At 40.0% G+C, this 17,246-nt stretch overlaps 2 protein-coding genes across 2 annotated transcripts; both read right to left on the bottom strand.

Moving 5' to 3' along the window:
* Positions 1–3,258: 3,258 nt before the first annotated feature.
* LOC128740226 (uncharacterized) lies at positions 3,259–4,390 on the bottom strand. Its single transcript, XM_053835758.1, has 3 exons — positions 4,228–4,390; positions 3,830–4,160; positions 3,259–3,763 (listed from the first exon to the last, which is right to left on the bottom strand). The coding sequence occupies exons 1-3, from the start codon at positions 4,388–4,390 to the stop codon at positions 3,463–3,465; spliced, it is 795 nt and encodes a 264-aa protein (XP_053691733.1). The 3' UTR covers positions 3,259–3,462.
* On the bottom strand, positions 4,249–8,065 carry LOC128744732 (transcription elongation factor SPT5). Its single transcript, XM_053841934.1, has 2 exons — positions 4,544–8,065; positions 4,249–4,359 (listed from the first exon to the last, which is right to left on the bottom strand). The coding sequence occupies exon 1, from the start codon at positions 7,959–7,961 to the stop codon at positions 4,692–4,694; it is 3,270 nt and encodes a 1,089-aa protein (XP_053697909.1). The 5' UTR covers positions 7,962–8,065; the 3' UTR covers positions 4,249–4,359; positions 4,544–4,691.
* Positions 8,066–17,246: the final 9,181 nt, after the last annotated feature.

Raw genomic sequence — 17,246 nt, 5'->3', positions numbered from 1 at the left:
GCCCGAATTTCGACTTATGCATCTCTGGCCAAAATACCTGTACGACTCGGGTCAAAGTTAAAAATTTCAAAGCGCGCCAAACATCCCGGTAAACCTCTTGACGTTTTTACATCATCGACAGACTGGATCAACCATCAAAAGGGTAATCTTTTTCATCACCGTTCGCTGGTATCATCTCTTCTCTGTTATCAGTCAAATTTCGTCGGCTAACTAATCAGGGTAGCTCCCGTAGATTTCCAAATTTACCAAAGTCTTTGCTTACGAATTCTTCGACGGCAGAATTATTCTAGAATGTAACAAAATCCCCGTATTCCGTTTGTTTTCTTTGAGAGCTTTGAATAGTTTGATGTGATATCTGAACTATGAACTAATACGAATTGAAGCACAATCTATGTGCTACGTCTGGCTTATAAAATGAGCAAAATTAATAGCAAAGTTAGTGCAGAGTGCTTTAACAGGAAATTAGATCATTGACTTTTCGTCGGAGAGCCCAATTTCGGAAGCAGTTTTTGGGCCCAAAAGCGGGGTTCTGTTTGTAATAATGTAAAAACTTCTTGCATTCTTCTTGCCAATCTGACCACAGCGAATATATTTTTATAAACAGAATTTTTGTTTCAAACAAAAAAACTGCTTTTGAAATTGGCAGAATCGATGACGGCTAATTTCACCTTAAACAAGTTCAAAGGCTTCCATTATTTGATTGGCCGCTTCAATTGCAGGTTTTTGAACAGTTCTGTTAAATTAAAAAAATATCATTGGCGTTAATCCTTTCGTCTTTTTTTCTACCACATTCACACCACCGCGCATTCAAATTCACACCGTCTGTTTAATGGTGGAATACGAACGCTATGCATAACGCTACTAGCAGCTTGCTCAGTCATGCCTCCGTATTGAACGGTAGAACGAATGCATTTTAAACTTTTTTAACATCTTCGTTTCGATCAAGTTACCTTTACCGTTTGGAGCAGCGAATGACTGCAATCAAATGATTGGCAGTCACCAGGTCACCACGCTAACGAAAAGCAACCGCGCTATCGATATGATTCAATACTACAGAAAAACAACCACTACATGTGCATGGAAGTCGGTCGGACTTCGTCCAATACAAACGAACATTTTGCTTGCGTCGGATCGACTCCGGATGACAAACTATTACTGTGAGCAGCCGATTTGGAGACAAAAAGAGAAACGAAAAAATACGTCATCTTTTTGTAGAAGGGAAAATCAATCTTCATTGCTGGGTGGTTCAAATCGGAATGACAATATTATTTATTCCGTATTAGTTACAGGGAGTCAAGCATACCTATTACTATACAGTTTACTACGATCCTGCAATTCCTGCAACGTAATCACTGAACCGGGCCAGGAGGTAGATCGATCGAGAAAGGGCTTACCGAAGCAAGAGTATCGACTGAAGTTGACCTCTTCAACTTTAGTAATCGCAACCGCTCTACTACGCCCATGTAACCAATAAGCATTAGTATAAGCAGTAAATCAATCATTTATTAGCATCCCTGGCGTTTTATACTGCAGGTTGCTGTTTAAGAGCCTTTTGACTGCATAAATGTTGTAAACTAGCATCCACAATTCTATTTAAATTCTTCTTGTCAGTAACTAGCTGCAAATAAGCATTGTCAGCACTCTAATAGGGCTAGCAGTAAAGTAGACGCATATTTTGCCAAAATAGCATTTAAGTAGCATTTAAGGCAACTTAAATGCTTATTGGTTTGCATTTAAATTGCATTGGAAATGCTTATTGGTTACCTGGGCGACCATGGCTCATGAGATTTATTACTAAATCTCACTTTTCTTTAAGTCATTCGGCGTAGTCTCGCTATCTGCATTCCGGGTTCTAACGGATAGAGCAGGATTAGTTTGACCACTGACGAACTGACAGGACACATAGAAGAAAATCCATTAAAAACCTTTTTTGATTGGATGATGGAATTCACGCGAGTGTCTCGTCTGTTTGTCTCTGGTTTGACCGTCCATGAGGCCACAATCGCGGTGTTCGGTGAGGAAACCTCGAGCGCACGAAACGTTTGGTTTGAGGGGGATGCCAACAAGCGATGGAGAGGGAAAACTATCTAAGTATTGCTATGAGGAAGAATTCGGCCAAGAATCGACGAGCACGAAATGAGTCGACCACGATCCTGAGAAGGAAAAAGCGCCAGAAGGAGACCAGAGATCGTGGAGAACTAGAACAACTATTCCAGGTTAATGAGACGCGCAAGTTCTATGAGAAACCTGGTCACAAACGAGCGCGGGGTGGTCGACAGCTGGAAACAGTTCTTTGATGAGTAACTCAACGGCGATATAACAGAAGTGGACGGAGCGAAAGCTTACGGAGCGAACGACACAGCGTGCCGCCTCCTGATCTTGAAGAAATCCGGCGAGAAATCGGCCAACCGAAGAACAACAGACGGAAAGGACTGGCTGTCGGCAAAACTCTTCAAAAGCCTAGGACACTTAGCAACGGTATTTCATTGGATAATTTCAAGGAGTTGGGAGGTCGGAAGACTATCAGAGGAGTGGATGGAAGATGTGGTTTGTCCCATCTACAAAAAGTGCCATCGGCTAGGTTGCTGTAATTATCGCGGCATTGGTCAACGCCGGCTTCAAGGTGTTCTCCCAAATTTTGTTACGTAGTCTATCCCCAATAGCAAAAGAATTTGTAAGGCAGCACCAGACGAGCTTCATGAGAGCTCGTGCTACTACGAATCTAATCCTCCAGAAATGCCGGGAGTACAACGTGCCCACGTGTCATATTTTCGTGAATTTCAAAGCTACTCAGGAGTGTAAGTAATGTGTTACGTGCGTATTTTGAGGGCACTATCGGATCCCTTCGAATCACGCAGAGGGTTGTGGCAAGGGGATGAGCTGTCCCGTTGTTCGTCATCGCTATTGAAGGTGTGATCCGGCGAGCGGGCATCAAAACGCGAGGAACGATCAGCAGCAAGAGTAGCCAACTATTAGTCTTCGCAGGCGACCTCGAAATCAGTACTAGAAACCTTGGGACGATAAAGGCGGTCTGTTAGATGACTCGACTAAATTTAAGCCGATTTGCGTGTATCGAGACGCTCATCTAATTGGCGACGAGGACGATGATCGAGTAGAGTGAAGAGGAATTCTTGATGCGGCAAGAGTCACCCCGGCTCTATGCTATTAGAGGCAAGTAGCGACTGTAGAAAGTTCAGATAAGGTTAAGGAGAAATTTTGAATTTTTTAAGAAGTAAATAAGATATCTCTAACCGTGAGTTGTATGAACTATTTATTTAATCAGAAGAATAATCATGTTAATTATAAATGATATCACTAGCAGACCGTTCGTAACGATTAAGTGGCATCGCCCTAGAAGCTGAACATATCATTTATGTCAATAGTTGACCCAATGATATTGGATTAACTAATAATTTTAAAAGTTTATTAATTAATCGACCGGTGAAAATTAACATGTTGCTGCTATTCGATCTTGGAACTTTTACTTTCTTCACTTTTTTCAGTAGTCTTATCACTATCTTTGCTATCGCTCTGCTGTCCCGGCTTTAGTGTTTTGTTTACATCAAGTCCAAACCAGCTGGAAATCATGGCGATTCCTTCATCGGTCGATTCACTGACTGCTGCCAGAATATCGGCGGTTGAGAGTGTATCCAGAATTGAAAGAGGCGATGTTATGTTTAGTGTCGGCGCTGCCACTGGTTTTGGTTCCTCATCCTCTGCTTTCTTCTCACCGGTAGGAGGCTGTGGTGTAGTATCTGGTATGCTATTAAAACAGTTTTTGTAATATTTCAACCTAAATTTAAAAAAGATTTCGCGTATAATTGCCTACCTCTCTTGGGGGTGTTGTTCTTTGATTTCCTCTTCAGAGGATTTGATCAATTCTACGCCTTTGGGGCCCATTCGAAAACAACCAAGCGGCAGCTCGATTTGTACTTCTCCCAGCAGCATTGGTTCTAGTTGTAGACAACCACGAAGGCCATCATCTGTCGGTAGCAGCTCACTGAATCTAGCACACATCTGAGCTAGTCTGGCAAACATATTCAAACAGGTTGGTGCTGGATCTGGACCTTTAACTCGTTGACTATGCAGCACACTATCACCATACGAAACGTTCAGAGCGATTCCTTCTTCCACCGATAAATACTTCAATCGAACGCAGCCTATAGCGAAAAATTATGGGTCTGTTAGTACCGACATAGGTTTTAAATTTCAGTATTGTATGCATACCAGGACCACCGAGATCAATGTAGCTCATGTTAAATTCTATGCAGCAGATACAAGATGGGCCATTGCAAAGACAATTACTCGGTCCGATTTCCTCTTCTTTTGCTTCTACGTCAGTTGCGAGAGATAAATAATCTGCAAGTAAATCGTATGACACATTAAACATAGATATAGTACGAAATGCAACTTTTATTATTAGGATAGGATGGTTCTAATCAGTAACTATTTCTACCAATGATGAATAATAACAAGCATGATACCTGTAGTAAATTATTTATTTATTTATTTATGTTTAGAGGTTACAGAAAAAAGTAATTACCTTGTTTATATCGAAAAATTTGTCGATATGTTACGGCTTTCTAGGGATAATGCGGCAAAAATTTCACATATAATGATGTATGTACAAATCAAAATAATAAGAATGGTTTGCTAGTTTTCAAATAAAAATATTTCCACAAGTGGTCGTTTTAATCAACTTTTATTTTGCACAGATAGCTTAGCGGTAGCAACTTTTTCTTGCCGCTGATGGACACAACTGCTTCCTTGGCGCCTGACATGGATAAAAACTCGCCAATGGTTTCGCGCTCTTCGCCGAAAATAACCTTAAAGCGATCGCCGGGGCTTGGTACAACCGGTTCCAAATTATTACAGGGTACATTGACGACTCGATCCTCTTCTGGCAAGAATACGGAGCATGTACCACTGTTGACGGTTCGAATGAATCCAGTTTGGCCAGCCAAATCAGAGTCATCGTGATTACGGATTTCAACCTCGATTTCGGTAGTGCACCATTCACCGTACTGCGAATCGAGACTAGCGCCCGGTGTCTGTGGATTATAGGGCGACTGCGGAGCGCCTGGTGTGGCCGGGGAGTATGCGCTTGGTGAAGGAGTGCCCATGTAGTTTACTTGATAAGATGATGGACTGGGGCTTGGACTTGGTTGGTATGGACTGTACGATTCTGTGTTAAACATATTGCCAGGAGTATGTGGCGCGAATGGCGTGTTTATCTGATAACCAGGAGTACTCGGATTATAACCTGGACTTGGAGACGGTTCTTCCATATTGAAATCAAAATCATTCGAACGAGCTGGAGTGTTTGTCACTGCTGGATCCCAAGCTCCATGTCGGGGAGTCATGCTGCCATCGTGGGATGGGGTCATTGATCCATAAGGAGTACGATTTCCAATATCGTAAGAAGGAGTTTGTGATCCATGAAGCGGAGTTTTCGAACCCGAATAGACTGGTGTTTGAGCTCCATAGCTGCTGCCCGGAGTGCGGCTTGGTGTACGAATATAACTTGAAACGGACCCCTCTTTTGGAGTAGGTCCAACAACGGCAATATGATTTCTATCAACAGAAATTGTCTGGCAAGCGGAATGTAGCTCAACGCGAGCTGTACTTTCAGTCGCATCTTTAACAATTCCAACTGAACCCTTATATGGGCCTCCAGTAATTTTGATACTTTTGCCAAGAATTTCTCGATCTCGAGTAACACGATTAGCTCCACCGCGGCCGCCCATTCTTCCTCCACGGCCACCTCGGCCTCCTGACGGGTGCATCGGAGAATGTATGCGCGGTGACATAAAACCAAATTGGCCAAGAGGCATTAGTGCGTTGCCTTGAGATTTGTTTCCTCCAGCTAGCTGAAGATGTCGGGTTTTACACACAAATATACCTCCATTTTCGGTATACATTCGCGAATGCAAAAAGGCCAAGTTTCTATACAAATGCTTAATTTCTCCATCCCTACCAGCATGAGGACCTTCCATGACTTTAACTATATCTCGACGGCGTATCGGATTTTGCTCGGAATCCAGAGCGAGAGTATTACGATTTTCTCTGCGCTTTTGCAGGGCAGCTGGTTTGCACTCCATTACCTTACCGTGCATTCCCAAAACGTGGAAGTTTTCTCTCTCTAATCTGACGATTACACCGACTGTTTGGGCATCTAATTGTACCAAATCCCCCCACTGATACTGACCAAGTGAATCAACTCCAGTTGCCATATCGCTGCAAAGCTGCAAGTCTCGTGGCAGTACTTCCAACTCGTGCATGGTTAAATCAGATACCATCACGATTCTTTGCGGTTCAACACGCACTATTAAACCAGTTTCGCCTTCATATCGACCAGCCAGCACCTTAGCATGATCACCGGTTTTAAAATATTTACGCAATTCGGAAGCTTTGAAAATAAGCGGATCTTTGAGATCTTCGTGTTTTGGCATAACAGTAATAAGGGCCCCATCAATGGCAATAATTTTTGCTTGTAAATTCTCCAAATCACCCACGCATACTTCAACATTGTCTCCCATCGAAAACGAATGCGACGAGACTGGATCTTCCTTAGTCGAAACTGCCAGTTCAATATTAATTTCCTCTGGTTGCTCTTCGAAACGTTCCAGCTCAGCTAGAGTAGGCTTAACACCGTCGGCTAAAATCGCTGACATGGTAAAATTTTTATACAAAAAACCTTTTCGGGAATAACGATTGCCTTCAAAAATCAGAAAATCACCGTCGGATGTTACTTCTCCTCCAATCGCGCGAATGGCTTCCGGGTCAAATGGCTTTGCAGCAGGACGTCGCTTCTTTTTTCGTTTGTTTTCGTCATTATCAGCAGAGGTTGTACGCAATGCTCCTCTCAAACGTGTGTAATCGATGCGAGGAAGCAGTTTTAAATGTACTTGATTCTGTGCGAGATCTACGTAATCCACCTGGGCAATGTCATCTTTATAGATTCCTCGCTTCAACCGAACCCACTGCTTCGGCTTTAGACCTGTTTGTTCTTTAACAACTTTTAGAATATCAGTCATTTCTTTAATCGGAACCATCTCCTGCTTCCAAATACCCATTCGCAAATTGCCTACATTTGTAATAGCAGCCTTCACATGAGTTTGCTTGTAAGCTTCGATGTATACATACCCTTTGACTCCCTCCGGAGCAACAATTGTTTTGATCTGCAAGGGCTCGTCCGTATTTGAGTATGTGAGGAATTTCCTCATCAACAATAACACTGTAGCCTTTTCCTCGCCGATTCGGCATTTAACCATCCAAAGATTTGGATCTTTAATTCCGGGAAGTAATGTTTGCTGTGTGATTTCATCGGACATTTCCTCACCACCATCGCCAAAATGTCTTCGGGCAATCGATTCGTCGGCATATTTTTTACGCAAATATTCCTCAATCTCGTCCTCCTTTTGATTATCCCACAGATTCGTGCCACGACGTCTGTTTTCAATTTCTCTAGCCGTTTGTCCGAATTCCTCCACCTCATTCCCAACTATGCCAATTTCTTGTGCACCCTCCTCCCATTCTTCATCCTCGTCCACCTCATCATCCACTTCGGCTTCGTCGATAATAAATCCTCCGAAACGTTCCTTCTTTTTCTTTTTTCTGCTTCCGCGCCGGTCATCCTCATCATCATCCTCATATTCTTCCGAGTCCAAATCTTCTCCTTCGGGCTCTTGTTCATCCTCCACTTCTTCTTCATCGTCCGAGCCGCGATCATTAGAAATTTTACGTTTTTTCTTCAATCGTGGTTCCGCATCTGATCCAGATTGAGAACCAGCTGACGCTGACCGAGAACGAGACCGTGAAACTGAACGGGATCGAGATCTTGATCTTGAAACTGATCTAGAAGCTGATCGCGACATAGAACGGCTTCGGTTCGATACACCGCTTTTACGGGATCGGTTTGATACAACACTGTCGTTGTCAGAACCGCTGCTATCCGACATTGATACGTTGATAATTTTCACTAGTACAATATAGAAAATCTAAATCCGAAAGTCTTTCTTTTTTCTACTGTTGGACACGCAGATAAAATACCACTAAACTGAAGTGAACTAACAGCAACTGTCTGAGAACTGACTGACTGAGATTGAACACTGACGTTTTATAGACAGCCCCAATAAAAAATATATCACACAGCAATGCTTACCTACACACTACCAGAAAACTACCTACCGCTGCATAAAAAATAGGTAAAGTTGAATGTTTACATTGGGTGCTGTTCAAATATTACATAACGCAGCAGGGGGATGGGGGTATGATGAGTTTCTGTTACAAAATGTTACGCAATTTTTTGGGGGAGGGGGCTTTGAGCGATAATGTTACGCGTAACTTCATCAAAAAAGCTAACTAGAAAAAATATATAAAAATACCTAAAAACTAATTACCCGACATTTGTGAGCTAAATTGCAATAAACCATTCGCGACATTCGCTGCTTGTTTTCCTGATAGTTTATGACAACCTTTATTCAACATCAACTATAGTCCGCCGCTTGGCGAAAGCTTTTGACATTTTTTGGCTGTGAACCATTTCGCGAAATTTTTAACTTTTTGGTTAAAATTTGAAAAACATTTGAAAAGGGCGGATAAGCCAACTGTCAAACAGACCGAGCGAGAGTTATTCTTTTGCTGGAGCAGCATAGGAAAATGAACTCTCACTCGTTCTGTTTGACAGTTGGCTTATCCGCCCCTTTCAAATGTTGGTCGACAAATATGAAATGGTTCACATTCTGAACTGATTTTAACCACTCAAGGAGAAATAACCATCGAACTGTCAAATTTTAACCAAAAAGTTAAAAATTTCGCGAAATGGTTCACAGCCTTTGTTGTCACTGTGATGAAATAACGACCCTGTTGAAATCATCTTACGTGTCTTGTGCCTATTTCTTAACGTAACTTACGAACGTCATTATATAAACGCAAGTCTTTTAATAAAAAATTAAAACAATGCTTTTTAAAAAAACGAAGTCGTGGGCAATTTAAATGCAAAAATAAATTTTGTTATGTGTTCCTGGGAGTGTTCTTCATGGATAAATGTGTCTAAATGTGAAATTTCTCGTGCATTAAACAACCCAATTGGACCAATCTTCCTATAATCAGCAGTAAATTGCGTGAATCGCGAGGTATGTTCCGTGGAACTTCGCGAATTACGACGCATATTTTGCAAATTGAACAAGCCAATTGAATTTTTCAAAGCATTATTTGATATATCGAGGATAACTAATCCATATGTTGTTAGTAAATCAATAGTTTAAGTTTTAACATTTCAGGTAGACTACAAAACTTAGTCTTCCCTGCCTATACGAAACACAAGTTTGTTTACTTTGCTCATTAGGTGTCTCGATTTGACGGTTTCGATTGGTGTTTTATGCCACGCTCTTTGCACGACTGTAGATTATCTACCGTCTGTAGTCATGTCCTGTCCTAGACTGTGCGTATTTCTAGTTTTAACCTGCGCTTCAAACTGAATACTGTCAGTTTAACCGAGATACAATCTCGGTTAATATTTATGAACGCTTTGACAGCACTTCGATTAATAATGAGTGCTAATCGACCTGAGTCAGGTTAATTTATGAATTCGCTATAATTTTTCTACTATTAAATTTTGGTCACTTTGCACTATATGTTGAATTATTTGCAGTTGTATTTTTCGAAATAACCATCAAACGACTCCGAAACGTATCTATTTTCTCACTATTCTTCTGCATCAGCTGTTTGGTAATCAGCAATTTGACGGCTCGCAAAAGTTTGACATGAATCAATGACAGCTCGTTGCTGGGATTTTACTTGCATTTTGTTTGCAAGTTCCTTGTCTTTCGCGTTTTTGATGCAATTTGCAGTATTAAATTATTTAGAAATTTTTCGAGAGAGATTTTCGAATCTCTTCAGAATCCGCAATCAGCAGATTAGCAAGTAGCAAGGTATGAGGACGAAGTTTCTGAAGGAACAGGAAATATGAACCGAACTTTTGCGTTTGTCAAGGTTTATCATTCTAATAATGGGTTTCAAGAAACCGATAATTATTCAAAAGAAATGGCGGTTGACTGTGACCAGTGTTGCGAAGCCCGCACATGTGTGGGCTGATTTTGTCACACACGCGTACTCGTTCTAATGAACACAACGGCATAACCATTGCTTTCGGACTCCCGCTCTTGTTTATTCTGCACTGCAACGACTTTTACGAGTGTATATTTAGCTGACAGTCACGGTCGTCGCTCTCGCACGTCATTGCAGCCTGAGCAACTGATACCGATCATTCGCGAGGAAATCGAGGGCGTAAGATGAAGAAGAGAACAAAAAGTAATGCAACATCTGTATCGTAGTGTGCCGCTAGCTCTCACGGGCAGCTGGCTGCTCACGAGTTGTTTGCCTCATGGGTGGCTATCCAGCTTTTTACGAGCCATAATGGCGGACGTGTTCGTAATATTTAAACGGCATCTTTGACATTTCACTAATACATCGCACGTCTTATTTCCGCGCGTTCACGGTAAAACTAAAAGAATGTACGAAAAGAAAACGTGCGATGTATTAGGGAAATGTCAAAAATGCTGTTCAAATATTACGAACACGTCCGTCATTATGGCTCGTAAAAAGCTGGATACAGAAAGACGCTACGAGACTGAGCGTTTGCGAGTGTGTAGGTAGTAAAATGTCTGTACACAGCAGCGCCAGCTGTTTTTGTTTATTCTGGGGGCGTTATTTTGAGAGTTTGCGTGGAGCGACAAATTGGCTAGTTCCGGTCCTGAATGTTGCTGTTTTGTTTTGTCATAAGGGAGAGCCGTCTACATTGAGACATTTTCTTCCAAAAAATTTAAAACATTTTTGGTGATAGTTGCTACATCGTCGTAATTGCCTATTCCCGTCCTATCAAACACAAATTATTAAAAATATCAGCATTTTTATGACACACAATGAAAAACTAGTTATTCCCTAATATTTTAGTTTGTTGTCTATCATACGCGATCAATCAAAGTGAGCTGAAATCTATCAGAACAAGAATAAAACCAAATGTCGTACGTCGATTATTACAGTTTTCATCTGCAACAACAATAATTCCAACATCTATTCTGAGTCGATTGGTATCAAAACCATGAAAATACATTTATAATAGGTAGAGCTATTTGGTTAAAAATCTTTAATTTTTTCGTGACGCATTGCGCATTGTCAAAAACTGTTTCACACTTTTAAGCTTGAAATTTCACAGCCAACTGTTTAGAGTACAGGAAAATTTACGGAGCTGGTTGTATGATCCTCGTCGTCGTTAGTAGCTTAGGACCGGGGAGGTTCGGGCTGTTTTAAGCTCCATTTAACTCGATCTCGGGTCACTCATCGCCAATTTCCCAGGCCTATCTGAAGTTGCAGTTCTTTTATTAAAAAATAAAAAATGTCGCTTTAGACCTAATAGAGCCATCTCGCTCGTTGAGTCCCTCTGTTCTGGGTTCCGATTTAGTGTTTTGGTCCATTTTTCTTCCGACATGTCCGGTTCACCGGAGCTTACCGACTATCGCCAAATGTACATACCTCCCCAGCAGTGCCTGTTGTCATTGAATCATATATCACACCTCTGCCACTCTCCGCTTTTGCCAAATATCGTCCGCATGTCCTCCAAGAGTATTATCAAATCTATACAAACTATCGATCTAATAGCGAGTTTGTACATTGTCACCTACGTACGGCGACTTATGCCTCATAACCGTAGCGTTTTGCGAAGAGCAAAGTAGGCTCGATATCCCCCTTGAACACGCCGCTGGATCTCTTTATTTGTGTTGTTGTCCGCGACCACCAGCGATCTCACATACACAAACTAATCTACCACTTCGAGTTCGTCGCCGTCAACGATTACCGCCAGCGAGCCAGCGAAAGGAGCATGTTCATCTCATTTGAGCCTCTACTATTTATGTATTTCGTCTTTGACGCGTTTATATTAAGCCCAATAGGATACCATACGAACCGTTGCTTTTCAAGAGATGGTGCTTTTCTAGTGGTTGTAAAATCAATATTTCTCACTTATCTATGTTTACTTACCTGAAAAACAATCACTAATTTTCATGACTTCTGTCTAATTTTGATAAAAAACAAACTTTTCCTATACCTCTCCATAGCATCTTACTACCATTCATCCGAGAGTCCGGAAAAGTGATTTGATACCGTACGAGAGCCAAGAGCTGAATATGTTTGCGACATTTCAATTCGAAAAAAATATATTTCGCAACATGAACGCAATAAATAAAAATAATGTTTACCAACTATTTATTGGTTCAGGTGTCAAACGTTACATTGCGATTAGCAATAAACACAAAAGAAACTGAGACGCATGAGGGAGTAATGTTACTGCGTTCAGTAAATTTATTGTCGCGCAAAATGGAGCTATTTCCGAAATGTACAATATGCGTTACAAAGTAACGACATCTGTTGTATTCAACAGGGAAACATTGATAGTTACAAGCATACTCTCACGCATTATCAGCGGTGTCTTATTCTCCTACCCTTTACAATTTTTACAGTCTGCGCAGATGGGCTCCGCCGTGGCGTCACCTGCGTAGCCAAAAAGTTTGTCACCTTTACTGAAAATCAAACCGCGATGTTGAAAAGCATGCAGGATAAGCTGTCAGCTTGTCACGACTCTCACCGCGTCTCGAAGAGACTTCCCAAGTAACAAAAAGTCTTGACAAACGAACTCAAAAGTTCACAATTAGTTCATTTTCAGTTCCGTAGACCCTCTTTGCTGATTAGTAGTGTATATCAAGTGTACGTAGAACTAAATGCTTTAAGAAGTGCTGTAAGTACTTCATAGATACTTCAAAGCTTTTAGGATGCTACATGAAGTTTTGAAGTAACCTTAGTTGCTAACAAGTTCTGCTTGTATGCTTCTGGCCACGAAATGATTGTTATTATTTTTATGTTTACATTTTTAGTGATCAAACCAGCAAACATTTTCATTTCACTCCATCACTCAAATAAATTTAATCAGAGCACATGTCTAATCAGTAAATATAATAAATTAGAATGCAATGCTTTTCACTATTACTTGATTGCCTGACTCCGAACTTTAATGTTCTATAATTAACTCACGCCGCACAAAGCTGTTGAACGTTCTAAAACGTATTTATACTGGCAAAGTTCACATCACTTATATACGGCAAATATGACGCAGTGGATCGGGATAGGATTACAACGCGGAACGCCCGGGTTCAAACCCAACAGCAGGTGAATGCAACGAATATAGAAGTTAGGTAGAAGTATAAAAATAGAACATAGCAGTGCTGCTAAATATTAGCTTTTTCCTTATTTTTGACAGTTTATTTCGAAGCTGCTTAGTGTTCCATGCAGCGAACTCAAAACAACTTGAAAGTTCGGTTAATTACTTAAAAGTGAAGCTGCTTAACAAGTTATAGATCAATATACATAAAGCTGCTTAGCCCTCGTTAGACACCGTTATTCGAACTTTTGGTTACTTGGGTTGATCCTATGGACTTTCCCAGCCAGCCGTGAGATTCTATTCGATTTTTTGTCAAATGAGCAACTAATTCAATTTCAACCAAAATGGCTTTTAATTGGAAATACTTTCAGATTTCTATAGGAAGCTAACATACGCTTAAATTGTTCCTGTAAACTTTTGGAACCCACTAACGCTCAATTGCCTGCATTCGCACCTTCTTCGCCGTTAAAAGCCTTTTTGAGTTTGATGAACCGTTGTTCAAGTTTAGACATCAATTGAATAGTGAAAGATTTTTATGAACATAACTCCAAATATTCATTAGGACATTTTGTTAGTTGAATTTTTTAATTAAATTAATAAACAAATACCGTATGTTGGTTATAGTACGTTAGGTCAGGTAAGACAGTAGTGCGTGACGAGATTTTTTGTGGGATTTTCTTCAAAGACTTATATCTGTTTTTCTGTGTATCCTTTACCTTGAAAAACAACTGTTTAACTGCTGTAGGCTGCACTCGATGGTCGAGATGATTTTTAAATTGTTTATTCATTATTCTAATACGTTTTTATTACTACCCTTCATAAGTTTTAGAGTTCGAAACAAATATTGAAGAAGCCTGTACACACGGTATATAGTATAGAGCAACCTCGCAAAGGTCAGGCAAAGAATTATTTTTTATAAAGGTAGATTATTACAATCGACGAAGGGAACGGTAGAAGAAAGTAATGAAACAAAGGTGTTGATAGCATCCAAACAGAACGGGTTAAGGTGTGAGCGAAAAATTGGGTAAGGAAGGGTCATTGAAATAACGTTTAAGAAGTTGTGTACTATTCCCAGGAGCCATTTCTAATCGGATTCGAACCCACAAGGCTTAGAATGCGGAGCTTTAACACTCTGTTTGGATACTATCAATATCTTTGTTTCGTTACTTTCTTATACTGCCCCCTTCGTGGATTGTAAAATTATTCCTCCCAGTGAATTTTGGGCTACGACACTGTTCTCATAAATCAGGCGTCGCATGTTCAAATCTCGGAAGTTAGAATTTAGAGCAACTCTTAGAGTCAACGAGATTGTTCCACTACTTCCGCAATAGTCCTGTACTCTAACGGTTGGCTGTAAAGTATGCCGAATAAAAACAGGTCAACTTTCGATAACGGAATGTAGCAACTAGGTTTCGGCTTTTTTTATTGTGGTAAATAAGTGCTAGAACACTGACTTTATGAAACTGTAAGCACTCACAGCTAGAACATATGTTTTATATGCCTATTATCTTTTAAATTATAATCAAAATGTTATACAAATATTATTGTATGAGCTAATCTGAAATGAATAATATTTAAAGCCATTAAAAAAAGAAAGCGCAAACAGGAGTTCAAACACCGAACAACTCTTTCCTTTGTACTTACCTAGAATGCTGGCAGAGAGAGCCAACGATGTAAAATAGGTCAGTACGACTCCAAACACTATTTGCTTCATTATTCTGGTTTTCGGTCGCACTGTTGCTTAACTTATATTAATACTTTTCTGTATCTAAACGTATCACAGTTAATCTAATTTTATTTTAATTATTTAGTGATTGCTGGTTTGCTGTCACGTTTCAAACCAATAAAAACGAACCGTCTTACAAACCGTCGGAAGGAGGAATGATTTTGGCCGACTGAATGGGAATGACTCAACAACGGTGCCAAGTGAAATTTAAACCGTCGTGATTTTGTGCCCCAAAGAGAAAGAGAGCTATCCAATCTTGTTCCATCGTATATATTTTTTCCCTGGAGAAATGACTCTCCATTTGATACGTGCATTGATTAGCCTGTATGTTGCTATTGCAAGACGCGCGCGTCGCCGGTTGCCTTTTCCTTTATGGTGCACTGCAGGTGTTGATTGTGCTCTCTCTCTCTCTCCCTCTCTCTATGATTTTTTTTGAGATACGAATTATCTCAGTATGTTCAAGTTCAAGGGAGAATAGATTGGCCAGTCACAATACCTAGCCTTTTTTCTTTATTTTTGATTGCAGATACCAATTGGAACAAGAGGCCACCGAAAGTGACCCGCGTTTTCCACTCCAATTGCTCTGAACAGGTCGAACCGTGCATAATAGCAAAGAAAGACGACCCGGAAAATAAAATTGTTTAGAGTTAAAAAAGAATAAGGCAAAAAGCAACGTTCAGGTTGATTGCTTTAATTTTTCTCCTTTTTTTCAGATCAATGGTTCAAACGAAAGTGTTGCCCAGTATAGTAAGAGATTTACTCTTTTATAAACAGTTTGTTTAAAATATATCGCACATTTCATATAAATTATTAGAAGCAAAACCTAGGTGCTTCATTCTGTTCTTCGAAACTTGACCTTCAGTTTTTATTCAACAGACTTCGTAGCCAGGTGTTAAGTATACAGGACAACCGCCAAACATTTTATTTGAAGAGCAATTTATTCAACCATTATACAGCCAATATATACTAAACAAGCGTTTTATCAGCAACTATACAACAAAAATGTTTGTTGGGTAGTGCTACAACCCTAAATGCTTCATGTGACAAATGAACAATTAGATGAACTGTGATTTCGACTCTCACTTTCGTTTAGTTGATATGTTTAGTCAAGCCTTTACATTTGTTTAATAATAAGGCTAATCATTTAAGGTAACAGTCGTCATTGATATTGAAATAGATGTCACGTCGTGATCGAAATGCATATTAATCATTAGACAATAACATCGCAGTAGAATTAAATTGGGTTTTGTTTCCTTCCTCAGCTTAGGGATACTGGTTGAATGATATAGCGCAATGCATAAATTGAAAAGACTTATGTCGAATTTGTTTATTCAATCCGGGTTGAAACTGGATGAATTTTATCTGTCAGATAGGAGCAAATGAACACAAAAAGTTCATCCAGTTCCAATCCGGATTGAATAAACAAATTCAACATTAATTTCATTTTCGGATTCACTTAAGGTCTTATCAGGCATCTCATATGCATGAGGCCAGATTGCTCAAGCAGAAGAAAACTCACAATCGTCGAAAGTGCAGCATTCAAAGCAAAAGACTTCTATGCTGGCATAGGCTAAACCGGTTAATGGTGCAGTAGAACGCATAGAACCTCGTCGGCGTCGTAACACGAAGGAAACGAGATTTGCCTGATCTGTTTAGAATACGCTACAATTTTGACAATCGTATAATGACATATTTTATTTTTGAGTACTGAAACGTATTGATACCCAACCTACCCAACCCACTATTACTGGTACACCTACCCTAGAATACTCTTTGAAATCTATTTTGAAAAATTACAACTTTTTATCTGTTGACACTTGGTCACTCTGTCTGTAAAGGAACACTAGAATGTAGAATCATATGGATTTTAATCTTACTTTCGAATTTTCAACTCGTTTGATATACTCTTGTGAAGAAGGTCGATGTGTATATAATTAGGGGTAAAACGGGGTAAGACGGCCCACCTAAGCAAATAAACTAGTACAGCAAAGTTTCGTTAATTGGTGGTTCGTTAATTGGGCGGTTCGTTAATTGGGCGTTCGCTAATTGGGCTATGTGACAACTTGAATGTCAAAATTGTATGGAATTTTCGAGTTTAGAATTTTCTAACAACTGTCAGTCGGCCCAATTAGCGAATCAGCTGGAGTGCAGTCGTGGCCCAATTAACGAATTCAGGCTGTATAGCATAAAATGTGTATGGAAATTCGGCTTTTCTTATTCCTCACATGAATGAGCATTTATATTAAGGAATTGATTAGTCTATTTTACCAAGATTTATCATCAAGTTTTGAAAGGTCTAAAAATTTT

Source organism: Sabethes cyaneus, chromosome 3, assembly GCF_943734655.1.
Source record: "Sabethes cyaneus chromosome 3, idSabCyanKW18_F2, whole genome shotgun sequence".
In the NCBI taxonomy this organism is placed as follows: domain Eukaryota; kingdom Metazoa; phylum Arthropoda; class Insecta; order Diptera; family Culicidae; genus Sabethes; species Sabethes cyaneus.
This window is presented reverse-complemented; position numbering and strand designations above follow the sequence as displayed.

Excerpts from the sequence above, each read along its gene's own strand:
- LOC128740226 (XM_053835758.1), bottom strand. The coding sequence starts at position 4,390 with ATGTTTAATGTGTCATACGATTTACTTGCAGATTATTTATCTCTCGCA. Across the intron at positions 4,161-4,227 it reads CATTGATCTCGGTGGTCCTG|GCTGCGTTCGATTGAAGTAT; the intron begins GTATGCATACAA and ends TTTTCGCTATAG. Across the intron at positions 3,764-3,829 it reads GAACAACACCCCCAAGAGAG|CATACCAGATACTACACCAC; the intron begins GTAGGCAATTAT and ends CTGTTTTAATAG.
- LOC128744732 (XM_053841934.1), bottom strand. The coding sequence starts at position 7,961 with ATGTCGGATAGCAGCGGTTCTGACAACGACAGTGTTGTATCAAACCGA.